The sequence below is a fragment of the Rhinolophus sinicus genome, linkage group LG09, assembly GCF_036562045.2.
Source record: "Rhinolophus sinicus isolate RSC01 linkage group LG09, ASM3656204v1, whole genome shotgun sequence".
In the NCBI taxonomy this organism is placed as follows: Eukaryota; Metazoa; Chordata; class Mammalia; order Chiroptera; family Rhinolophidae; genus Rhinolophus; species Rhinolophus sinicus.
The window spans coordinates 33,822,643-33,848,706 of NC_133758.1; the positions used below are offsets into that span (position 1 = coordinate 33,822,643).

A 26,064-nucleotide genomic window follows, 5' to 3' on the forward strand; every position below is an offset into this window, starting at 1 on the left:
AAATCCTTTGTTGGAAGCTGAAAGAGAAGTTCACAGGCTAAAGACAACGTTTAATAGGAGGGTACCAGATGAATAATAAATTAATCATGGTGTAGAAGTGCAAAAGCTAGCTCTGACTGCACTGAAAAAGAATCTAGTTGGCTTCTTCTCAGGGTTCCAATGAAAACTGAAAAGCAAAACAAAACATGCAAAATCCCCCAAAACCTAACTCGGGGAAGAGCATTTGTTTTGAGCCTGTGTATATGTGGGAAAGCTCTAAAGCTAAGCAAAATGTAGGTGTTAAGTAGTTATTTTATTGAAAATAACTACAACTCTGAAGAAGAAAACCACCACATCAAACAACTGTTAATGCAAGTTTTGAATGAAAACAATTAGAAATAAAATTGGAGTAAGCTGTTATATAGTGCCTTGGATATTTGAAATATATAAATAAAGCACCACAAAATCAAATCTCTGATAATGATCAGATGCCATCTTTCCCATTGTGTTTCTTTTCATTTATAAGTTTTTTAAAAAGTCAGGTTTCCTAATGAAGTAGGTTATCTTTGTGCACTTTTAATTACTCAAGACATTTTCCCTAGAGCAGTCAGCTTGCTACTGTATAGTTGTGCACTTCTAAACATTTGGATCCCAACCCAAGTTAGGGGATAGGAGAAAAACTGCTAACACCATTTTAGTTTTCTTATAACACTAAAATTAAAAACAATTTTGAATGTTCCATAATATTTAAAGAAAGGTTTTGTAGGAGAGCAATTTTATATTTGTAGGTATTTATGCATCAGATTTTGGAAGCTTTTTAGTTTCAGGGAAACTATTTAATCGCAGAATATTTTAGGCAGAAAGGATTTCGTAGTCTAGGAATTGGAAAAGAACACTATGTAGGCAAAGTCTTGTGTGTGCGTGCGTGTGTGTGTAATTGTTTTAAAATGTACATAACAAAATTTACAATTTTAACTGTTTTTAAGTGTACAGCTGAGTGGCATTAAGTATATTCACATTGTTGTGTAACCATCACCACCATCCATCTCCAGAAAAATCTTGTTTTTGTTATAAAGTTTTTGTAAATAAAGTTTTATTGGAACTCAGACTTGTCCATTTGTTCATGTATTGTATTGTGAATGGCTGCTTTTTTTGGAATAAAGGAAAGGTGAGCAGAGCTGAGTAGTTGGACAGGACAAGCCAAAAATATTTACTAACTTACAGTAATACCTCAGTTTTAGAACGTCTTTTTTGACGAACATTTTGGTTTATGAATGCCGTAAACCCAGAAGTGCTTCGGTTTTTGAACAAGCCTCGGACGTCGAACATGTCATGCAGCTTCCACTGACTGCAAGATCCTGAGACCTAGCTGTCGGCTGTTTTCGAATGTTTCAGAACTCGAGTGGTCTTCCGGAACATATTATATTCGAAAACATAGATACCACTGTATAGAAAACATTTGTTTTATGTATTTACTTTCAAAAAATGTTTCTTGACTCCTGGTTGACAACATATACCTTAAATAGTCTGTGACAAATATAATTGGTGTTGACTCAACAGAGAAATTAGTAAATCTTTTATTTAAATTTTTTTTTTTATTTGAACGTTTATGAGTTTATTTGAACCAAAACTGATAACAATTGCCAGGAAGCAAGATCTCAAATGCTCCCATTTAGTAAATCTTTCAAATCTGCTTCCGATGGAAAGGAAATTTCTAAACATCAGGTTTATTGTTATTTTCAGAGTTCCCCCTAAATTCCATAATGTGTATTTTATGAACTTTTTGATTAGAATCAGAAAATGAACAACTACTGAATCCTTTCCATCATAGAAAGACTGAAGCGTAGGGCAAAGATTTTCCTGAATTAGGAAGTGATTTCTCTGTGACTGAACTAGGTAACAATACAAGCAGATAGAAGCTAGATGAGCATTATTAAATTTATTAGTGATTTGTATAATGTAGAATGCAGTGATCAAAATGTTCGCTACTTTCTGAATTTAGTATTGAATTTGTTTAACAGTGGTGAGAGTTTTGGGTTTATATGTGTGTGTATTGGGACTTTTTTCTTATAACATGATGAGAGGAAATATATATGCATGGACAAAGGCTAGAAGGGACCACCACAATATACTGGACCTTATTTTTTGAATGAGGAAATTATGGATATATTAAATTTATTTTCTTCACTATGCCTGTATATATTTTCTAATATTTTTAGTAATGAGTATGTATTAGTGTTATAATTAAAAAATAAAGTTATTGTCGTAATTTAATATCTTACAATTCTTTAAAGTATTATTGTGTTAAAGACAAGAGAGATTTTAAAAATAATAGCAGTGAATTGTGATATTCCTAGGCATACCCCTAAGTTGCTTTGTGGACTATATTTTACATATAGCTTACGAGGTCGGACAATTCCAGAACTCATTTTCGAAATAGTGCTACATACCTCATTTCTGAAGATTGTTGTGTTATTGGAATTAAGCCCTGGTCGTTCACAAAAGGTGAAGAAATTCACAGACAGCCTGAAATGAGGAGAGCAAGGAAGTAAGTTTATTCAAGAAGAAAGATGCCGGCGTAGAAGTTGCTGGGGCAGAGGACTGCACCTAACTTTAGGTTAGCTTTTTCTTATATAGGAAAGGGTCGGTAAATTTCCTTACAGCAGGAGATGTGACGTATAGACTGAGGTAATTTGATTGACATATGTTGGTTATATAACTAGTTTATTTCTGTGAGCATGCTCTTACTCAGAATGCATACAGAAAAACCCACAGGGAGTGGGGCAAAGCCTTAATGTTCATTTTATTTTAATTGTATTACAATGAGGCTAGAGTTCAGACAGGCTAGAGTAATGAACAGGTTTCAACAGTTTGCACAGGCGTCAAAACCAGATGACTCCGGTTAGGGTCTTATCTCCTTTTTTAGGAGGGTTTGGACATCTTTGCTTTATTTCTAGGGGATGAGCCTGGGTGGCTCCTGGGGAGGGGATGCAGGCCTGGGCAGTCCCCTTTGAGGTTCACTTTTATTAACCCTTTCTGCCTCATCAAATATCACTACGGTCACCTTCGAAGCACTCCCCTTGGGAAGCCTTGCACCGATGCCAGCGCCTAGTCCACCCTCCAAAGCAATTTTGGAACTCTATTTCTGGAATGGCCATCAAAGCTGTCGTCGTATCACCCTTGATGTCCTGAATGTCATCCAAATTTCTTCTTTTCAATATCTCCTTTATCTTTGGATAAAGAAAGAAGTCACTGGGAGCCAGATCAGGTGCGTTGGGAGGGTGTTCCTATACAGTTATTTGTTTACTGGCTAAAAACTCCCTCACAGACAGTGCTGTGTGAGCTGGTGTGTTGTCATGATGCAAGAGCCATGAATTGTTGGCAAAAAGTTCAGGTCGTCTAACTTTTCCACGCAGCGTTTTCAGCACTTCCAAATAGTAAACTTGGTTAACTGTTTGTCCAGTTGGTACAAACTCATAATGAATAATACTTCTGATATATAAAAAAGTTAGCAACATTTATGCAACACGTTCGCGAACTTAATTGTCAGACCTCATACTTTGTCCTGACTTACCTTTCCTAAAACTCCAGTTATTTGACAATTTTTATTAATTAGGGCCTAAAAATTGTTAATTATCATTCCATTCTTTCCTTACCTAAACACAGGTTAAAGATTTAATTGGTATTTTGCTTTTGTATTTTGAAATTCCATGTAAGGATTCTTGGTCAGAGGGTATATAAAGGGTGGGGTACTCTTGTAGGAGTGTAATATACGATTCTCAGTCTGATGCAGGCTGGTTCATCTACTTGATCCAGTCAACAAGGATGATAGAAAGCAATGACATTGTGTATTCTGTAGGCAGACAGGGCTCTCTACTCTTCTGTGTGCTGTAGACAGTGGTTTAAGCCGACACTTCCCTTTCTTTGGATGATGTGGGACCTTGGTAAGGTAACAAAGCACCCTGGTATTGGGGCCACATTTACCAGGTGATAGGAAGGTAATCTGGAGGTTCCTCCTGCTGGGGAGTGCATTTGCCTCATGCGTTCTGGACTAAGCAGTGTTTTTACTTGCTATTTCATTTATGTTTGTGAAAAGGAAAGAAGGGAGGATTGTCCAGTGGTTTCTGTGGTGTGGTTATGTTATTACACTTTGGATAATGGTTTTGCAAACCTAAGCACAACTTGAAACTGACTCTTACTCAAGAGGCTGAAATAAAAATGAGGATCATAACAATAATAATCATAATGATTAGAAGGGAGCTTCATCGTATATGTACATTGTGCTTCAATGGATGCACCATACCGACAATGTAACAGTCAGACAGTAGATACAACTCATCACGCATTTAAAAAGCTAAAGAAACCATTCCTCAATTTGCTAGAAGTTAAACCATGGCGCCTGTAGTGAAGCAGTAAGAATGAATATTCAAGTTGCAGTGGCTTCAGAGGTTTCCATGATGTTGCTAACGCCCATTATCTACAGCGATTCTATTATTCACCAGGTAGAGAATGTTAATTACATTTCGCCTCCACTGGCAAGCCTTCACTGGTTTCTGTTTGTTTTGCCTGGAAACATATATTTAATATGTTTTATAAGTCAGACATTACTACTTTCGATATTTGATTGTTTTGAGATGTCCACAGATCCATGAATGAAGATATTCCACAAATCATGCATTAACAAAATTATACATATACTCTGAGATGCCCTGCAGAGAAGTTGTGATCCATCTTTTTTTGTTATTCAAGTTAATGGAAATCATACACCTCTTTCATTAGGATCATCACCTGAAGGCATCCAGAAATGTCAGAAAATCTAATAATTGTGCATCTGCGGAGAACAGTCTGCCTTTAATAATTTGTGAACATAGAGCTGTTAATCCAGTTTCCTATTAGATGGTATGTAATATGGTTCACCATACTTCTGTGATTCCTTGAATTTTTTCTTTAAAAAGATTTGTGTAATTTTTATTGTACATTGATTCAAGCCCAAACTTCAGAAAGGTAAATATGGGTGAATGCACAATTAAAAATTTTTTTACTTATGTTGTGGATGAGGGTCAACGTCTTTGCTTTGACTTGGTTTCATTAGACAGTTGCTTATTTGTGTAAATATTTTTGTAGGATAATACAAAGCATGAAGGAAGAATGTTTCACATGAACCACATTCAACAGTGTTTCCTTAGGAAAAGGCTTTTCCTTGGTTCTTGTGGTTTGTTGCAGGTAAAATTGACAAGGTGGTATCTACTGACAAAATATATTCAGAATCCATCCTGTTTCGTCTTTCTGTGGGCTTCCACACTAGCCAAATTCCTAACATCGCTCATGGAGCTCAGACAATGGGTCTATGACTGAGCTTTTCTTCCTTTCTGGCCTCTCACCCTACCCATCCCTCACTCAGCAACTTGAGTACCATTTGTAAAAGGATTTAGCACCTAATGTACTTGGAACAGAATCAAACCTGCCTGTCATGGCTTACAGGGAACTAGCCTGATCCATTCCCTGTTTCCCTCTCCAACCACATCACATAATCCCTTCCTCTCACGTGCACCTTCGTTTGTTCTCCAAAAACCCTAAACTCTTTTGCTACCTCAGGTCTTCACTTACTCTCTCTCCCTCCCTCCTAGCTGGCTTCTCATTCACCAGGTGGTAGCTTATGTGACCTTTTCAGAGAGATCTTGCACCCCACACTTGTGCACTCTCTTCCTCTAATTTTTTTTTTTTTTATCAGTCATCCCAGTCTGTTTCCTGTGTAGGGCTAAGTACCTCGTGTAAGTTGTTATTTCTTAGTTGGATGGCTTGTGTTGCCTTTCTCCATCACTTGACTGTGAGCTCTATCAGTGAGGAATCGTGTCTGTTTTATTTAGTAGCATATTTCCAGGATGCTCCAGAGTGACTAAATGAATATATCTTTAAAATATTTGTGTAGGTCTATCTGCTGGATCAAAGGGCACCTATAGTTCAAATTTTTAATAGATTGTCATCTAAGAGGGTATATCAATTTACATTCCCACTCATAGTGTAAGAAAATACCTGTCTCTCCTCCCTTTCAGGCATAAAGTTTGTTATAGGTAATTCTTTCCTGCTTGTTTTTATGAGAGAACAGTACTCTTATGAAAAAAATATATTTGAGCTCTAATAAGGGATTTAAGTGTTGTTTATTTGAATGCTAATAATTTATTAGATTATAATATATTAAAGTTAAGATTTTGAGTATAGCAATCTAAGAAACTGGACTCAGAACAAAGTAAGTTCTGGATCTTGGTTAGAGGCACAGGATTTAATATCCCTTCTGGATCCAGCAGCACCTTAGCCTTTTAACCATCTCAGATCTCAGGTGATATGATGACGTGATGTGAAAAGGTATGATAACCAAACATGAAAAGTCAAATATCACTTCCCGATGCTCTGTAGTTATTATGCTCCCTTTATTTATAAAATTTTAATCTTCCTTTTGATGACAAAGAACATATTTCACAGAAGTCCCCAAGTGTTTTTAAGTATCATGGGAACTATGTTTTCCTAGCGCTCAAATCGTACCAGTGTTATTATTGGTAATTCCTGAGGAAGGAAATTTTTTTTTAGATAATTGTTTTAATTTAAATCTGAACACACCACTTCACCCATGGGAAAAATATTATGTAAAATTCTCCACCAGCTTCTCAAACCACATGCCACGAGGTGTGGCTGCCAGTGGACATGTATGAAGCTGTATCTATGTTCCCTGCTGTGCTGCAGACGTCAATCTGTAGAAAGATGGACTCTAAAAACACCCTGGAATATTAAAAAATGATCTCTAAGGATTTCAGGAATGACTAGTTAAGAACTAGTAGCTCTAACGTGAGAAAGAAGGCGGATGCTTCTAAAATATTGAGGAGCCCGTCATTCTTTATGCTTCATGGTTACTGCATTTCTCTACCAAAGATTCATGTGTTACTGGCTTTTTACCCAGCAAGGATTCATATGCTAATTCTTTTATGATTAGTAACGTCCAGGTAAGTTTGTTAAACTTGTAAAACTTGTATAACTTAGTGTACTGTAAATTTTATTAATGATGTCCTGACTAGGGGCTAAAAACCTCCTGAAAACATTAGAGAACAGAAATTTTCAGTGTATTTTGTTGTCGCCGTTTTTCAGGGGCCGGATAACTTTCATATCATGTGGATCTGTTTTGTATCCACAAAGTTACCTAGGAAAGCACTGAACCTTCAGTTCAAACACATGGACGTGTTCCTTCTGCAGTTTGAACTTGTCTAATTGGCTTTCCTTTGAATAAACACCATTATTCTATTCACTGACATTAAGAAGAGGATCAGAGTCCATTACCTACCTGCCATGGTAATAAATCCATGTTGTACAGCAAAATGTTGTTCAGCCTAAAGAATTTTTTTCCCTGTTGTTTCACATTAACTTTTTAGAACATCATTTATATTTTGCTTTATCGAAACTTCTGAAGATTCTTCTGAGTGCATTTAACATAAATGTTTCTTAAAGCACAAACTTTGTAGTGTGAATTTATATTCTTTGATCTAGTGCTGGCTCAGCTGCAACAGATTTGGCTTGTTTCTGGAATGATACACCTAAAGAGAGATTAAAGGTAGAGAAAACTCTGCCTCTGTTCTTCCTCATTAGCACAAACGTTCATGAGTCAGTGCGGGCTTCATTTTCGATGCATTAGACACAAGGCCAATTTTATGCATGCTTGTGCATTTTGATTAACCTTGTGCAACATGGTGACTTAGCCTTAATCTTCAGTTCTCCATGTGAAGTCAGGATTGACAGATTCTCGGAACACCTTTTTATTCCTTTAGACTTTGAGGTGATGCAATTTATACTAATTGGGTTGGTCAGCTTGCATTTGCAGGAAGTACTTTGAGCTTATGAAATTTATCTCTAGTTACTCCAAGTTTCACTACACTGAAGCTGCTCTTTATTCAGTTGGTTCATTGAAGTTTTCCATTTTGAGGGGCTACATTTTGAAAATTTACGTTTTGTGTAAGGCATTGTTCATATCTTCCAGTGTTTTCAAATTATCATCACATATTTGCACATAGCACTTTTTTAAAAGAAATTTTAAGGTAGACTTTTTAATAAAATAAAATCAGTAACTTTTCTTATCCTAGTAATAAAAAAATCTAGAAAGTGAAATGAAACTAGACTCTATTCATAGTTTTAGTTAAAAACTGTAAAATATTTAGAAGTAACTTCCATGAGAATGCATAGAAGAGTATTAATGAAGGACATAAAACAAGATCTAAGAAAACAGAAAGACATTATTGTGTTCCTGATGAGAAGAATTTCTATTATTAAATGTCAGCTCCTCAAAGAAAAAAATCTTAATGCAGTTCTCAGACCTGACCCATTGTCTATGTGAGGGATGGAAGTGGAAGATGATAAAAAAATTCTTGAAGTCTATATGGAAGAAAAAATGTCCCCAACAGCTAATAAAAGAATGATTAAGAAGAATATTGAAAGGTCTTCCATAACGAGATAGCAAAATTCACTGTAATCCTGTTATTATTCAGAAAGCAACTGTGATTTCTGGACTTGTGTTTCTATGTGAGGAGGTGTCAGCTGCAGTAAAGCTGACTTTATTCCCCGTCCCTTCTGTGCTCCCATTTTTGGGTGGAGGACAAATCACCTGATTGGTGAGCTTGGGAGAAGGAATTGTACACACTGGGCTCAGCCCGTTGCCCCCTCCCACTCCTTGCCACTTCTCACCTGGTCTCTCAATGGCTACACCTTGAGTAAATAAGTAGGTGGATGAATCACTGGATGAGAGGTTAGAGATGAAAAGGATTGAATTGTAATTTGTAGCTAGGCTCCAGATTGGGCTGGAAAATCAAATAAAAGTAGGAATGAGAGAGGTGGGCCAGGGGACCTGTTAGGGCAACTGATGACACATTGCAGAGCTCCCCTAAGGCAGCTAGAGCCTCGGGCTCATTGAACACATAAACATACTTTCACTTCAGGGAGGCAAAGGAGTTGGTATTTATTGAATACCCTCTATGTACTTCATTGTGGCGCTAAGTATTTTCTTCACATCATTTATTTAATTTCCCCCAAACACCCTGCAAGGAAGATGTTATTAACCGCATTTTGCAGATGAGACAACCAAGGCTCAGTGATTTCTTTAAGATCGCTGTCTTGGTAATTGGTGTAGCTGGGTTTTGAACCAGGTCTGTGTGCCTTTAATGTTTGTGTGCCTCCCACAACCCCGATGGCTCTAAAAGGAAGGACAGAAACACAGGAGAGGACATTTCATAATTTGACAGGGAATGGGTTTCTTGTCTTCAAAGGTGATTATTTATAGACTGAAAACAAAGCAGCCTTCTGCACCATTGACTCAATTTTTAAAACTCACTGTCTTTTATTGAATTCCAAATAGCTGCAGAATTGTGTGTATATCAAAATGGATGTGGGTTCACAAAAGTTGAAAAGTACTGTATTTGCTTACTCTGTCTTCACTTTATTTTCAGTTTTTTTAAAAAAATAGAAACAGCCTTTTATTATTATGTAAGCAGTAAATGTGCATTATAAAAAATTAGAAAATACAAACAAGGAAGAAAGAAAGTAAAGTCAGCAACTTCTGACCATCTAGAGATTATTTCTGTCAAGACCTTAAAGCACATATCTTGTCTGGACAATGAGACTAATTACATCTTCTTTGAAGGTGTTTGGGAGAATTAAATAAGTAATGTGAAGAAAATAATTAGCATAACATTTAAGTACATAGGAAGTAAATATTTTTTTCCCTTCCCTGCTTGAAATTCTTCCACTTGCTTTCCTATTCACATATACTATATGAGATGTGACTTTTTGTTTTAGCCAAAATGAAATTCTTACAGTACATGCTATTTTGTCACTTTTTTTTTATGTAAGTGATCTCTACCTTTGCATGTCAATAAACATTGATCTTAGCTAATACTTAGTCGATATTCAAGTTTCCTCAAATAAGTGGGAAAAAAAATGGCATTTAAAGCTGGTCTGTCCAGATTAGGATCTAATTCAGGACAACAATTCCACGTTAAATTTATTTTACTCTAGCAGAGACCTTTTGTTTCATTTTATTTTTTTAAACACAACCAATTTATTGATGAAGACTGAGCCAGTTATTTTACAGAATGTCCCACTTTTGGGTAGGTCTTGTGGTGTTTAACTTGTCCCTCTATCTTTCTAATTCCTTGTATTTTCCTTATTATATCTAAAGGGTTTTCAGATTCAAATAAAATGTTTTCGTTTAGAATACATCCTATGTACTTCCTATTTGCATCTCATCAGAAAACAGGATAATATCTGGTTCACCCTCTTCTTTTTTTTTTTTTTTTTTTTTAACACTACTGATTAATATTCAGGTTTTGCAGACTTCAAAGAAAATTCTAGTAATCTGAAGTAATGGTCTTTTTAGACTCTGAGAGGAGTTCCAAAATATTTCAACTGTTAATGCCTACTCTTGCAAAAACATATTGTATATTAAACTGGCTCATTAGCAATACCCTTCAACATCAAAGGACAAAGCAGTTTGTTTGTGAAGCTGCCTCCTGTTGCACCCAGTTGGCCACAGACTCACTGGAGGAGGAGAGCTGGGAGTACAGAACTGAAAGCAGGATCAGCCCTATTCCCTCCCTTCATCAAGTTTTAATCTCCACAAATTCAGCCACACAGAGGCACTGAAAGAACTCACATGAAATGTAAATCTGAGCGTGAGTTTTTCTTGGTCAAATCCCTTCAGTGTCTCCTCAACTTCTGTAAGATAAACTTCCAGCTCTTGAACGTGGACACATGGTTTTCCATGATTTGGTTCCATGGACACCTAAGTCTCATGGCCTACTATTCCCCAGTAGGTACCTTATGCTCTTTATGCTTGTGTCCCATGAGACGGCAGACTGCTGGGGGCTCCCTCACCCCCTCCAGCATCCCCTCCCACCTCTTTGCTAGCTGCTTCCTTAACACTAAGCTGAGGATTCATCTTCTCCAGGTACCATGTCTGATCTCCCAGACCAGCCTGTGCTATGCTGCCACAACCGTACAGAACACCTAGGCAGAGCTTTCTTAAAGATTATACTGAAATGTTTGCTTAAGAGTTCTTCCCTCTTACAAGTCTATAACATCCCCAGTGGTAGGACTGTGTCTTTTTCCTCTTTGTAGCACCAGTGCCTAGCCTATTCATAGCAGATACTCAAGAAATGTATTGGTTGAAATGAAATGAACTCAGTGGGTTGGAAGTCTGAGCAAAATATGAGCTAGGAATCATGCCGCTGGAGTGTTACATTGAAAGAACAAGTCTGGGAGTCCTGGGAGAGAAATCTAAGATCAGGTCAGACATTAGGAAGTGGGCAAGTATCAGTGTCTGAAAAAGTTCTTGTTATGTTAGCAGTCAGAAACCCAAGTCAGATATAAGGGAGAAGCAGTTAGAATAAAAGTCAAGAGTTTGGCGTTTAGGACTAGCACAAGAAAAGCAACAACAAAAATGGGAATGGAATACAAATTAGGAACAATCCCCCAGGAATCAGGACTAGCCCCTAGTCAGTTCACTCAGCTCCAAACCGGGAAATGACTGTGTATCCTAGAACAGGACTAGGTCTGCTGTATCTTGTGTAGGTATGTGCTATATCTTCCTCGTAAGGGCAGAGAAGGCTGGGCAGGTGTGGCTGGTTCCAGAGTGAGGCAGGCTCCTGAGGGGCTGGCTATTGAGCCCAGCACAGATTCCTAACCAGCCTCCGTGTATATCCCTCCTCTCGTCTGTCTCACTGGACGAGCCCACTCTCTCTCTTTTTCCTATTCCCTCTCATTCTTCTTCTTCCTGCTGCTTCAGGGTTCTCCCCCCCCCCCCCCCCCCCGCCTATCCACTCTTTCTTTTTTCCCCTTGTTTTTCTTTCCCCTCTTCCACACTACCTCTGGGTGGAATGGAGATCTGCAATTTGTATTACTCTCTTTATCAGAGGAAATTTCATGTTTTGTATTTTCACTAGAAAATGTCTATGTCACCCCCAAACTATTTTTGCTCTTAAAGAAGACCCAAAATTGCTTGACATTCATTTGGATTTAATTAGAAACTCGCTCTGCTAGGGCCTGAAGAATAGCAATTTATGATGTGTGGGGGATGAAGATGGGGGGACACCATCTGAGCTTGACACCCCACCCCCACCCCACCCAGCGCATCAAGAAGAGCAGCTCTGGGAAAGGGGTGGGGCAACACAAAATCTCAAGGAATTCTGAAGGACCTTTCAGAACAGTTATCCCTCAGGGAACTTCGCTCTCCAAAGGGCTTCGTTCCCAACTTTCTCAGTTGACCGTAAAACATCCTGGGGCTTACATACCTGGACTTTTACTCACAAACAGGATCCTCCAAAACTGGTTTTTCCTTGACCAAAATGCCTGGAATGCCTGAGATCACTTTCATTTTATGGAAGATTTAGTATCTAATAGGGATTATCTTGTAAAGTAGCAGTAGGAGAGAGCTGGGCAGTTTCATACCCAGAGAACGTATATTGTCCCCAAAGATCACATTTTGCAAATGATAACCATGAAGCCCAGAGAGGGGATGGATTCACCTACCACTGCATGGCTTGTCAGTGGTGGAGGCTGAGCAAGCCTCCCACCCTCACCTTTAGGTGATTTCAGTAGTGTGCCTCTTCGTCTTGCCTCTCTGCTTGCTGCGCAGGGAGTCCTTTGTGGAGTTGTAGTTGTTCAATTTGTTGTAAATTCCCGAGGAGATTTCAAGAGGCTCACCTCATGCCATCATTTTTGTGACATCACCAAGCCTCCGATCCTCAGTGGCCACCTTAGGATGGCAGATTGCCACTGAGCAGGAATCAAGGGCCCATGTCTCAACATCTGCAAAAATACAATCTATTTCATAAAAGCAAAGAGAGGCAAAAGTGAGGTTCGCTAGGTTCAATTTAAATGAATGAAGATAGGATGCACCTATAACCTGCTGCCTTTTCTCCATGTAGAAGAACTGTCTTTCCTCAGGAACAATTACAACAGGCCTACCGTAGATGAGGATCACCAAATACACGTTTTTACAAATCCTTCTGCAGTACTCCAGGGATTTGAGAACTCCCTTATGTTCCCATTGCTTTCCAGGAGAGGTAGTCTGTATAAAAGGTGTGCTTCCTGCGTATCGTCTGTGATGTCAGTTATGTGACATGCTCTGCAGTATCGCTCACCTGTACAGGTTGTGCTTTGCTCCAAGAGGCAGCGCCCCCTGTAGCTTCCTCACTCCTAGCACTAAAACCCTTCCTGTTTCTCTTTCTACTTATTCATAAAATTCAAGCATTTGAGAGTCTGGGGAAACTTAACATGATCTACTCTAGTGGTGTTCAAACTTTTAACCGTGGTCAAAAATATAGTTTATGTCATTAACCAACACACAAACAAACACTATGTGTGGTGTACTCTGCTATTTCCTTTTCTTTTATATTCTATCTAATTTCCTTAAAAAGGATTTGTATAGATAGGCGTACTACATTGACTTTATGACCCATTATTGAGGGGTGTAACCCACAGTGTGAAAAAAAACACTGACTCGATCCAATTCTTTAATTTTACAAATAAGCAAAGTGAAGTGAACAGATTTAAGTAACTTATCCAAGAATTAGACCCAAATATGAATAGGATTCTTAGTCCAGTTTTTCAGGGCTGTGAGCCTTGGTAGGTAGAAGTTGAGGCATCTGATCATTTTCTTCCTCCTGATAGATTATTAATATCTCTTTCTGATTTCTCTTTTAGAAAGATAGATTTCCTCCATAATCTACAGATAGTAAATGAGATAATTTTGATAAGTGTTGAGAAGTGATTGAAGAAGTATAATTCAGTTAACATGTATTTATTCCACAGGCATTTATTGAATGTTTAATATGCTCCAAGCACAGTTTGGGCCTACAGATACAAAGATGAATGAGATAGTGGTGGAATCTTGGATCAGGGTATGCCCATAAGCATGGAAGAAAGAAATTAATTTAATTAATGCTGTGAAGGATTTTATATGACTAACTGGTCATGTGAAATTGACAAATATTTAATGAATGCCTACAATGGTGACTGTTTTCTGAAACTCAACTTGGTCTAATAAGTATGTAAGGGGGTAACAGATACAGACAGATGATTTTAAGTTAAGACTGAAAGGAATGGTGATAATAACTAATCCATAATTATGAATCTGTCCTGGAAATCCAGGAAGTATGGTTACTATTAATTATGCACCCAACCCTAAGAATCACCAATTGCTCCAAATTGCAAAACTCATTATAAAGCACTTTTTTACTTTTATTTTTAATTTTGGTCAGATTTTCCAGTTGACAAAGTGATGAATGTTTTTTAAGTATTCACTGCTAATCCGTCTGTCATGAGCTTAGTGGTTCCAACTTTAGCCTTTTTCCTTATTAAGCTACATACTTTTCTGCCTTGGCTAAGGGCACTTGACAAGTACTTTGCCAAAACACGTAATGAACTCAACACACCCTTATCTTTAGAGAAAGAACACCCCTTTTGATTCCACAGAAACCATATTCCTAAACAAGTAGGATTTTCAGTGATCTTTTCTACTCTCCCCTCTTTTTTGCTTTGTAGGGAAGGGAACAGTATATAGAAAGAGGAATCCAGGAGTCTGCTGCCCTCCAGACCTGCTGTGTTTTTCTTTCTGAGGTGGCCTGTGGTGCAGGGAGAAAGGAACTGTGGGTTTGGAGAGAGAGATTTGGGAGAGGCTGCAGTTCATGAAGGGGAGGTGTCATGTTCCCTCTGTTCCAAAAGAGAATGCCCTCTTTTAGATCTTATGCTTGCTTCCTCTCAGCAGAAAACAAGCCTCTCCTGAGCCTCTCATCAGAAAATCTGAAGATTGAGGGAGGAAGGAAGGCACTTACTACATAAACGAGTTGGTTGTCAGAATACGATGAAGGATTTTTTTTTTTCCTTTTCATTTTTAGATAATTATTTTTCACTGATACATTTTATGAAATTGGGGTAGGTGCAAAAGTGTAAAGGTTCCAGTTAACTTTTTATAGCACTTGCTGTGTGATTTGATCCTAAAGTACTGCTAGACTTCAGTAATTGGTGGAAGCATCTTGACTCAAACCATGCTGCGAAGATCATGCTGCTGTATGAATAGAGAACACCTATTGGAAAGAATTAATGACTAATTAGCTGGTGATATTTGTTTGGGAAAGTTGGCACCCCACTTGTCATTGTTAAGAAAGCGATTGCTATATAAGCCAAATGTTTCCTAGGGTGTCCAGATCTTCCATCCTCTCTGCTCAAGGGTTAAAACAAAACATTTTACCTTAGTTTTTCAACTTCATTTGTCACAGTACCTTTTCTCCTGCCAATCTCAGTGTAGGTGAAAAGAAAAATGTAAATTCTCTGAGGCAGGGTGGGGGTGGAAACATTGGTTTGAAACTTGGAAATGGAAAATAATAGGGAACAGGCTAATACTTGAAGTCCATGAATTGTGAGATTTGTCAAAGTTCGATGTATTCTGGACAGTGTAAAAATCTCAAATTTTGTGAAATTAAGAACAGAGATAACTAATAAGTGCCACCTGAGTATGGGAGGTACATGTCCATGTGAGATCATGTCCTATCTTTAGTGGGATTATTCCCCCCCCCCAAAGTACATATTTAAATCTAAGGATCTTTCTTGGTGGATGGTTAACCTTGTTCTATCAGCCAGCTTACAGATGGTACTTGGGAGATGCCAGCGTGGCATTGTGGTTTAGATTTTCTCATGCCTTTTTAGGGGGAGTGATTGTTTTCAGGATTCACATTCTTAGGTGATAATTTGGTACTTTCTTAGAAAATTATAGGCCATAACTTTGGTACTAGGATTATACTATACATAGATTAGGGTTGAACACATTATAGATAGCAGAACCTATATTGTCTTCAGTCAAAAAAAAAATGAGTAAGATTTATGGCCATCAAAAATGACATGGGATAACTTAAGTTTTGATAACTGGGGATAGCTATGTAAATATTCCTCTATAATGCTGGCATCTGAATGAACATAAACTTCACGATGGTGTGTTACATCTGTTGAATTAATGGATTCAATCTCTGAACCGGAACTCTAGAAATTAAAAAAGTAAAGACTATAGTTACGATTATTGCACTTTGGTATATAAGGTGTTTTCACTAACATCCGGGCCTATTTGTTAACAATGTGTTGTAATATACAGATTCTTAAATCTGTGCATAGTCTTTGACCCAGCAATTTCAATTCCAATGGAAGTCATGTAAAGCACATGCAAAGCTCCCCATCCTTATTTACAATATGAAAGGAGTGGAAGAAACCTCGATATCCAACCATGGGATGAAATCTACCTTAAAATATTTCTACAAAGAATTTTAAGGGTAAAAAGTAGGCACAGACTTTTATGTATAATAATCTCAACTTTAAAATAATATGCAACAAATGAGGGTGTAGAGAAAGGGTGTAGTGACAGTCACAAATTTGGGTTTCTTAGGCGTTACGTGTCAGCTGAAGGGTAGAGCTGTGATAGCGTTAACTGAAAGGGAAACTTTCATGGTGTTAGCAGTAGTGGTCTTGATCTGGGTGGTAGTACATAATTTCCATTTTCTTTCTATAATATTACATTTTCTAAATTTTCTACAAGAAGTACACATTAGTTTTATACTAGGACATAATGCTAGTCCTAGTAATAACCAAAAAACAGCCTAACATTGACTTATTTAAAAATTTCATTTTTATTCCTTATAAATGTAGAAAGCCTATTATTCTTGAGGTGAAAGGCTGAGTCTTAGTCTCTGTATTCTGCTCCTTCAGCAGGTACCTCCAGGGAGAGTCCCACTGTTTCAAGGGCACTTACTGGGCTCTGTGTTTTTAGGTTACAGTGACATCTTTGGGATATAAGTGGCATCACTGGTTGCCATCATTTGCCTCTGGTGCCGTTGCTGCTGCCAATTGTGAAATGCACAATTATATGATTTTTGTGATATGGGCCGTTAATTAGTCAGTTATCTCAAGGATGATGGCATGTAGATGAAACTCAAATCATTTTGTCACGGCCTTGGTTTATTGAAACAACTTCCTCACTGCTCTCCTTACCAACAGCCCTATACTCCTCCTCCATGCACTAGAACAAACTTCGCAAATGATCTCAGATTTACTATTCTCCTTTAAGTGTTTCAGTGGTTCTCGTTAGCTTTCAGATTAAAATAAAGTTCCTTCACATGTCATACAGATTTAGACCTCTGACTTCTTGCCTACATAACAGTCTTCTTTCATTCTCTAGCCTTACCAACTACAGTACTTCCAGTTTTCAGAAGGATCTAACCTCTTTCTCCACGTTCCCTGTTGCTCTCCTTCTCTCTCCCATTCTCTTTCATTGGCCTAGGATGCCCTTCCCATTTCTTCATCTGCGTATTTCCTATGGGCGCTTTCAGACTCAGTCCAAAGGTTGTTTTTTCTGAGAGGCCCTTGCAGCTCCACACGGCTGGGGCCCCTTCCTTCTCCCATAACCCTCTCACTCATTGCCCTTGTGTAACACTTGTATTTTAACTCTTTACTTCTTCCTGCATCTGATGTGAGGTCCTTGATGGCAAGGACCCTAGTTCACCTCTCTACTCCTAGCACGTAGCTCACAAGTAAAGAATGAAACGCTCACAGTACGTTTAATGAATGAATGACTATCAGAACTGAGTCACAGTACTTCCCATATCATTTTTCTTTTTCTACCTTCGTCTATAAAAGGTGGATTCAGCGAGGAAATGTTTGAAAAGCAATTAGCATAATGCTTGGCACGTAATGATAACTTTTTTGATTCTCTCTTTATAAGCTCTGTCTAGTTTTATCTACCCACATTTGATGGCTCATGCCTCACTGATACCAAAGTCCCTACCCAGTCAGGGCCTCCCTGTTAAATACATAATGAAGATGTCCCAGTCAGCCAATGTTTATGCGGATCACATGTGCACACTGTGACTTTTGTACTAACACCTCACTCACCACCCAGATTCTCCTCCTCCCTAGTAAGCATCTCCCTTACCTTTAACTCAGTCATCTTACTAATTACAGAGAAACTATGATTTTTAATGCAAGTATAGTCCTTTTGTTAAGAAAAAATTTTTCAACGCTTCGAGTTGATATTTTATGTCAAAAACAGTAAATACAGATAGTCCTCAATTTTCATTTTTCCTTTTTCATTCAACTCACTTTATCCACATTATTTACTGGGACCCTTACATTGCTTTTCTTATGTACAATTCAGCCTGGATGTGGGCTAAGGAACAAGCACTTTATGCTAGCACATGGTGCCCTCCTGCCAGCAGTTCAGTACCAGATAATTGCCATCTTTATCTGTAAAACAATTCAGTTGTATAATTGTTGGAATGGTTTTATTACCTTTTCCCTTATTATTTTAAAAAATGGTAAGACATCTCACAATCTATTGTTTATTCACTTTCTTAATAATCCACAAAAGCACTGGGAAATCCCCACCAGTAATTCTTTCCTGGTATGAACTCCATTTCTTACTGTTATTTCAAGTAAGCTGAAATAGGATTTAAAGAAGTTGTCTTAGCAAATTAATTGTCATTATCTCTATTTAATATTTAGTCCATGTTTAAAATATTGTAACAACCATTTACATATTGTAACATTCAAGAAAAGAATAAAAGATTGTACCATGTTTAGTGGCAATAACTGTTGGCTTTCTGGGAATGGGTTTTTTTCTATGTAACATGTAAGTATAATGTTTGGGGTTCATTTATTTGATTTTCATGGTGGTTTTGAGAAATATATTATGTTGAAAAGTAAAGAACTTTTAGTTTAATATTGGGAACTCTATTTGCTCCCTGCTGTATGATTTTATATATATAAATAATATATAATATATAATATATATGAATAATATAATATTTATATATAACATATATATTTATATATAATACATATATAAACCATATATAAATAATATATAATATGTAAAATTTGGTACTGAGTTTATAAATAAGAAATAGAATAACTGGCTTTGAAAAAGAAAAAAAAAGCTATCAATCAACCAGTGGTGGTAATATAAGGTAATCTTATTATTAACAGTCTCTATCAAATTCCCAGAAGTTTTAACTTTCTTTTGAAGTATTTATTCTGCATAAAATCACTTTCTCTGTAACATTTTAGAATTTATTTTATTCAGCTATACCATAGTTTCTTTCAAAAGGCATGGGGGTTGTTTTCAATAATTTCATTTTATTATTATTTCTGCAAAAGGTAAATTTCTCCTGAAATGTAATTGTCTTCGTGAGTTATGTACTTGTATTTTCTTGCCAAGGGTGGAATTTATGGGAGCTTTTCAGAGATAGTCAAAGGGCTGCTATCTAGAGGCAACACTGTTGAACTGCAGACACTTCCTCTTAGGTGCTTGAGAGAATTTGACCATATTCTTCACTTCCAAAATTAAAGAGTACATGCTATGTACTAGACATTCTACTACACTGGAGATACAGAAATGAGAAAAGTATTTTCCTGGTTCTCAGATGCTCACAGGCTGGCAGGCATAGGAAAAATAGTGTGTTAATAGTGAGAGTAAAGAAAGCAAGGGAGCAAGCAAGCCGGTTGGGACAGTGAATGAGATATCAAGAAATGCAGCACCCAAGAAGGGGCAACGCTTGAGGTCAGGGTTGAGGGATGAGTAGGAAAAAGCTACAAAGTGGATGAGGGGAGTGAAGCCGGCTCCAGATTAAGGAATCAGGGTGGGGCAGAGTGACAAATTTATGAGAAAGCGGGCCCTAGTCCAGAAACTGCAAATAGTCATCCACCGCATCTAAAGTAATAAAAAAGGTCAAAGGCATTTGATGTGCAAATACTTATCATGAACATATAGAATGATTCATTGGAGTCATTTTAGACTGCACATCGTGGACCTGCTCACCTCAGTGGGCGTCGAGAGGATCTCCCAGGCTTTGGGGCCAGTGAGCTCACCTTGGAATATTGGCTTTTCAGAAGATCCCGACTGACCACCATACCAGGTCCTCTGCCTTAGTGATCCACCCATGGTGGTGTCTCTGTATCATGGCAATCAACAGCACATCAGCTATGATGAGGATATCTGAGGGCTACCCCAGTGTTGTCTGGTGAAATAGGACCTGGCCATTCACCAGCACAAAAAATTTCACTGAGTCCTCATTTTCTACCAAGTTAAAGTCAAATCCCTAATGGGATTTGAGATCTCTACCATCTGCCTCTCATGTATCTTTCCAGAAATAAGTTTCAAAAAATTAGTAAGAATAAGATCTTTGGAATTTGAATTTTAACTGTTATTCACTTAAGCTCTAACATAAAAATAACAATTTCCCTTAGCTTTAGTGTCTTCATTGATGACATTGGTATGTCATATCACATAGAGTAGTTTTGAGAATTCAATAAGATAACATATCTTGAGTAATTAGTACAGTAATTATCATATAAAATGACTATGAAATAATTTTATAAGTCCTAATTTCCTCCAGGCATTTAAAAAAATATTTGATTTGACTACTTAATAGACTCTGAATATGTCCTGTGCTTTTGGTTTTTATACCTTTGGAATCCCTTACAGACAAAATTCTACTTGGCTTAGCTCAGATCTCGTCATATTCAAAAGCCTTCATCAGTTCCTTTAATTGAAATCAATTGTTCTTTCTTTAGTTCAACAGCAATTGGTGTCTCTGGTACAGTAACAGTAATAGTAATAATTTTGTTGAATTTAAATCCAGTGAGAAGAGACGGTATTTAATTCCATAATTTACATGACATCTAGAACAGTTTCTAGAGCTTATTCCATTGATTTGTTACTTTATAGTGAGCATTTACTAATAAAATGATTATATTGAGAAATTCTACCATTGACAAATAAATGAATTATTCTGAATTTCAATTTACAAATGAATCCATCCTCCTATAATAATAATAATAATAATAATAATAATAATAATAATAGTGATATTCACCTAGCAACACAATGGGAGGAAAGTTTTCTGAATGTGTTGGTTGTGTATAGAATACTACATGCATCAAAGAGAAAGTAAAGCATTTTTTTCTCGTCACATATTTTTTATTGATGAAATATATAAAACATTATTACATTTAGTAATATACTGCAATCAGAGATCTCTAATCCATAAAGGAATTTTGAAAGATAATTTTTTTTTATGAAACGAGGTTTTCTAATGTCTTTCTTTCCCTTCACCTGATAAGACTTTTCTAAGAGAATACATTTATTCATTTAATAATGCTATCCCTTCAAGTAATTACATGGGACAGGAGATATGACTCAACCTATATCTATTTATTTATTAAATCTTATTTCCTTGGCCCCTGGGTTCATTTTAAAACCCTAATGTAAGTGCCTTATCATCTTTTATCTCCTAGATAAATCAATACCATAACTCTTACGGAGTGAAGTGGAAATCTTGCTTTATGTTTTCTATTTTGTTTGAGACAATATTTTAAAAATACGCCAATTTCAGAGGCTTGAGTCATATATAAATGATACTGACCATCTTGGAATGTTGAAGAAATTCCTCCTCACTGATAATGCTGAGAGAAAATAAAATGATTCTGGTCTTGTTTCCATAGATAGCATGGAGGAAGTCATCCGTTGGGGGAAGGTTTCCTCTTTTGGAAGCACCCTTAAATCTTTGCATATTGATAGAGAGAGAGTAGAAAAGTCTCACAGAAATGTTCTCTTACCCTTCTCTCAAGTGGTTTCACCTCCTTTTAAAATTTTAATCTATCAACTAAATGCTTAGTATTATTTTATTCCGCATATCTCAAATTTCATAGTATTTTCAGTTTTAATCCCCTTAGCACCTTGTATTTAGTTATTCACTAATTGTTTCATAATTCTTAGAATTCTTGGCCTAATAGAATGAAAACTTCAAGAAATATTCATGTCAGGATATGCCACAGGACTGAATGCATACAAAATACTACATAGCTGGTATTGATTGTTAAATTGATCCACAATGCTCTGTGGCTATCTTGTGGATTTCATCAATTTGTAGAGTAATGAAATGTAGCAGAATCTTGGTTATGAATAACTAAAGTAAGGAATGACTATAACAACTGGCAATACATGTAATTTGGAGACTAAAACACATGTAAATAACCTTTTGACGTTATGCTGTGTTAGCTGTTCTGCACTTAAACTTCACAAAACCTATTTTTTTTTCCTGAGATATTTTTCTTTCCATTAGGAATTAGAAAAGACCATGCAACAGGCCAAATTGGATCCTCTCCATGTCTGATGAAGTTATAGTATTGAAAAGCATACTGGCCAGAGTCTCTGAGCAATGGGTTCAAGTTTTGTACCACAACTGAAAGGTTCTGGTCATTTAACATCTCTAGTACTAGAATCCTTTTCTGTTAAATAAAAGAACTGGGTAAGAGAATATGAGAGATGCCTCAAATTCTACAATAGTTTTATTTGCAAAGGAACAAAATTAAGCAAGAAGCATTACAATTATTTTCTTCCAAAAGGAATAATTCCTGAAAATAAGTTTAATCCATTTACATTATTTTACTAGTCACATTATAGTTACTACTATATACTTTACATATTTTACAGAATTAAATAAAACTATCTCACTAGAATTTCCTTTCCTTAAGCCAGCTTTATGTCTACTAAAAATAAGCAATCTGTGCATATGTTTCCATCGCATTCATTCAATGTAAGTAGCAGTGTTAAAAGGAAAAACACTATTTGGTAATGGACTGAAATATTTTGTTAATTATTCTTGGTAGGAGCTCAAAGCTGTATCCTTAGAGTTTTATTTTAAGTCTAGGTATGAATTAGAAGTTCCATGAAGACAGGAATCATGTCTGTCTTCTTCACCTATATATTCACAGAGCCGAGACCACCACTCAACACATAGTAGCTTCTAAGTAAATATTGCTAAATATATACATACTTATGGAGGTGCTTTTGAAGACTATCTGATTGCTAAATAAAAATTCTGTGACTCAGGTCAATGAAACTTATTAAACCATATTCATATGGTTTTCTGACATAAGTATCAAGAGTAAAGAAAAAATTCTCTGAAAGGGGGAAAAACTCTATTACTTCTCCTAAGAGCTGTTTCTACTATACTGTTGTCATAATTTTTTTGCTATTCTAAATTAATTGATAGTTAATGATATAAATCAATAAAGTGCAAAAAATGGGTCCATATTGATTTATGTATATATGTATAGATTTGTATCTATACATATTTATGATTCCTTTTGATGAATCATTTTCAGTGATACATTCAGCTAGTAAACTCCCAGTATTATATTAAGCATGTTCTAAATATTGCATATCTTGAGAAACAGTTTGAAGAGACAAATGACTTCATATCTCTATTGATAGATGCTCCACTTTCCTTTCAAATTTCCTTTCAGAAATGTACATTTCATTCACTTTTCAATTAAAAATATTTAATAGAAATAGTACTCTAAAGACACATATGACTGGTGAATGCAGACAAGACTTCTTTTGGAACCTTCAAGAACAAGGATATCTTGGTTTACATGACCAGTTCTACAGGCCTGAAGACCTCTAAGATTTGCCTTATGAGTTATGTGCTGTTTATTAGACAGTATCAAAAGATGTAACACATTTTTTTCAAGTTTTTTGGCACATTATTTAAAATCAGAAAATAAATTTAAAAAACGTATCTAAAGTGCTTAGCTGCATTTACCCTCAAAGAGATATAATCAAGGAGTGGCACTAAATTTAGAAAATTTGAATATTTGTTGACTATTAAAATGTTAAATATAGTACACTATATATACATCTTTGGTGGATATGTTGGTGATGACAAAGTGAAAGGTCTCTATATGGAATACTGACCATAAAGCACTTACTGTTGAGTATAATGTATGTTACTATACCGTGTGACTCTGTGTCGAGATGTCATTGGGGATGTGGAACCAATAGTTTGACTTATGTGAATATCTGGACTCATCATCTGTGTCACTTGAATTTCTGGCCCTACCAAAATACTGCCACTCATCACAGATCCCATACAACCTTCGGTCATGCTACTATTCCTCATCTCAGGCATACCAGGACTAGACAGTACTCTCTCAGCATAGATTACATTTTGTGTGTTGGCTAACTCAGCAGGTACACAAATATTCCCTTGGACATCATAGACAGGTGCCATTACTGTTTCGGTTACCACGACATTGGGTGCAAGCTGAGGATCAAAAACAATCGTAGTGGGTTGCATACACTGATCAGCAGTAGTGTAAGTCTCAGTCACTACAATATCCCCATGCATCATGGGTTCAGGTATTGCCATTTCTGCCTGGAACTCAGCCTCTGAGAGAGTCATTCCTGAAGATTCATTAACAAAGTAATTGGGCCCAAGCAAAGGAAGGTCGGTACTGATAGGTATACAGGCCTGGTGTGAAGGAAATGGTTCAATTTCTGTGTCTAAGCAGATTTCAGCAAGAGTTCTAAATTTTGGATCTAATGTTTCCATGTAGCTTTCATCTAAATCATCCACAATCCAACTGCAACAACCAATCGAGCCCACAGGAGACCCTACTCCCTCGTGGTCATAAATGAGCAAGCAGTCGTTTGCTGGTCGGCCTTCATCTTCATCTGCATAAGCATATGCTTTCTAAAATTAGAAGAAAAATAGGAAATTAGAAGTTTTCTTCCCTTGAAATAGTGTTTTAGAGGCCTCTGACCTAAGAAGATTTCATCGAATGAACCGAGAAAAACACTGATTCTTTGACATCTTTCTAAATAATTGGAATTTTTTAAGGAGCTCACTGTGCACTCATGGTGCATAGAATTTGAAATCTAACAAATGATCATTTCTACATTTTATTCAGATTTTGAATCAAAGACAATGTGTTAATCTTTTGGACTTGTAGTCTTTCGTTTTTGAGGTAGTCTAGAAACAGTAAAACATATTTAGTTATGTTCAAAATATTACTTAAGGAGAAATATTTGATCAACTTAGAATAAAAGCAAGTATGAAGATGTAAATATCTCTAAGCTTCAGAGACTTAGAATGTTCAGTGAAAGTTTATGTGGCCTGTGTGAAGAGAACTGGGATGTCTCTGGACATAGATTAACAGGAGGAAAACACTAAGAGGTTATCTACTGTGATTTTCAAATTATATTTGATGACAGACCCTTTAAATGAAATCCAAGGTAGGAGCCCAACAAGTAGAATGAATGAAAGCGGAACTTCTCTGTTTGAAGGGGGTGGGGGGGGAGCAGAGACTTGCTATTCTCTTCTCCTTTCTCTCCCCTGCTATGTATGGTCCTTCATGGCTCCCATGAATTCCCACAGGGCTTGCCCAGCACCATCTGAATCGCCTGATTAATCTGATTCACTCTTTATTTTATACATAAGGTAACTGAAGGCCCAGAGACGGAGAATGACATGCCCAAGACCCAAATAATTGTAGAATACACCTTCAAATCCAACTATCTTTTTTATACTACATCATGTTGCTTTCCCTCTGATCTGTACCACAGTCTAAATTCTATCACTAGGAATGAATGATTTTTAGATCTTTAAGTCAATTATTTATGAGTTAGGGATTACCTTAAAACTTTACTTTTTAATATTTTAAATGAGAGCTTGATGAGAGGATAATCATCTCTTGCATGGGGCACAAGTTAACTACGGTGCATGTTGCTGGTGTAAAAAGTGACAGGAAAGAAGAATTGGCACTGCTCTTCAGAGGCTTTTGCTTACCACCTCTGAAATCTACTGCCATTTTTTAAGTGTAGAGTTAAAATGTTTGGGGAAAGGTGACCTCAGTGCCCATAGAAAAAGGAGAATGCATTTTGATTTTATTTGTCCTATAAAGCACTAATTGTAACTATAGCAAAAAATGACCAGTGCAATTTTGATCTTAATGATAAAGCTTCTTTAATATTGCTGTGATATTTATGAATGATGTGTTAAATATCATTTCTATAACATTTCTATGACACATGTATAATTTGCTCCCATTTTTGGAATATACACTGTAGTATCGATCACTCATTTAAATAAGCAATACTATTCACACACAACATTACATAATATTTGTAACCACCAGTTTTAAGATATAGCCTACAATGACAACATCCTT

General features: G+C 36.7%; 2 protein-coding genes across 2 annotated transcripts in view; one reads left to right on the top strand and one right to left on the bottom strand.

Moving 5' to 3' along the window:
- DSC1 (desmocollin 1) overlaps window positions 1-26,064 on the top strand; it is a 313,848-nt gene that overhangs the window by 44,319 nt on the left and 243,465 nt on the right. The window lies entirely within an intron of this gene.
- The window catches only part of DSG4 (desmoglein 4), a 28,633-nt gene continuing 26,334 nt past the window's right edge, over window positions 23,766-26,064 (bottom strand). The window contains exon 15 of the mRNA XM_019741176.2: window positions 23,766-24,587. Coding sequence (XP_019596735.2) covers window positions 23,820-24,587 — 768 coding nt within the window. The 3' untranslated portion in view covers window positions 23,766-23,819. The remainder of the gene's footprint in view (window positions 24,588-26,064) is intronic.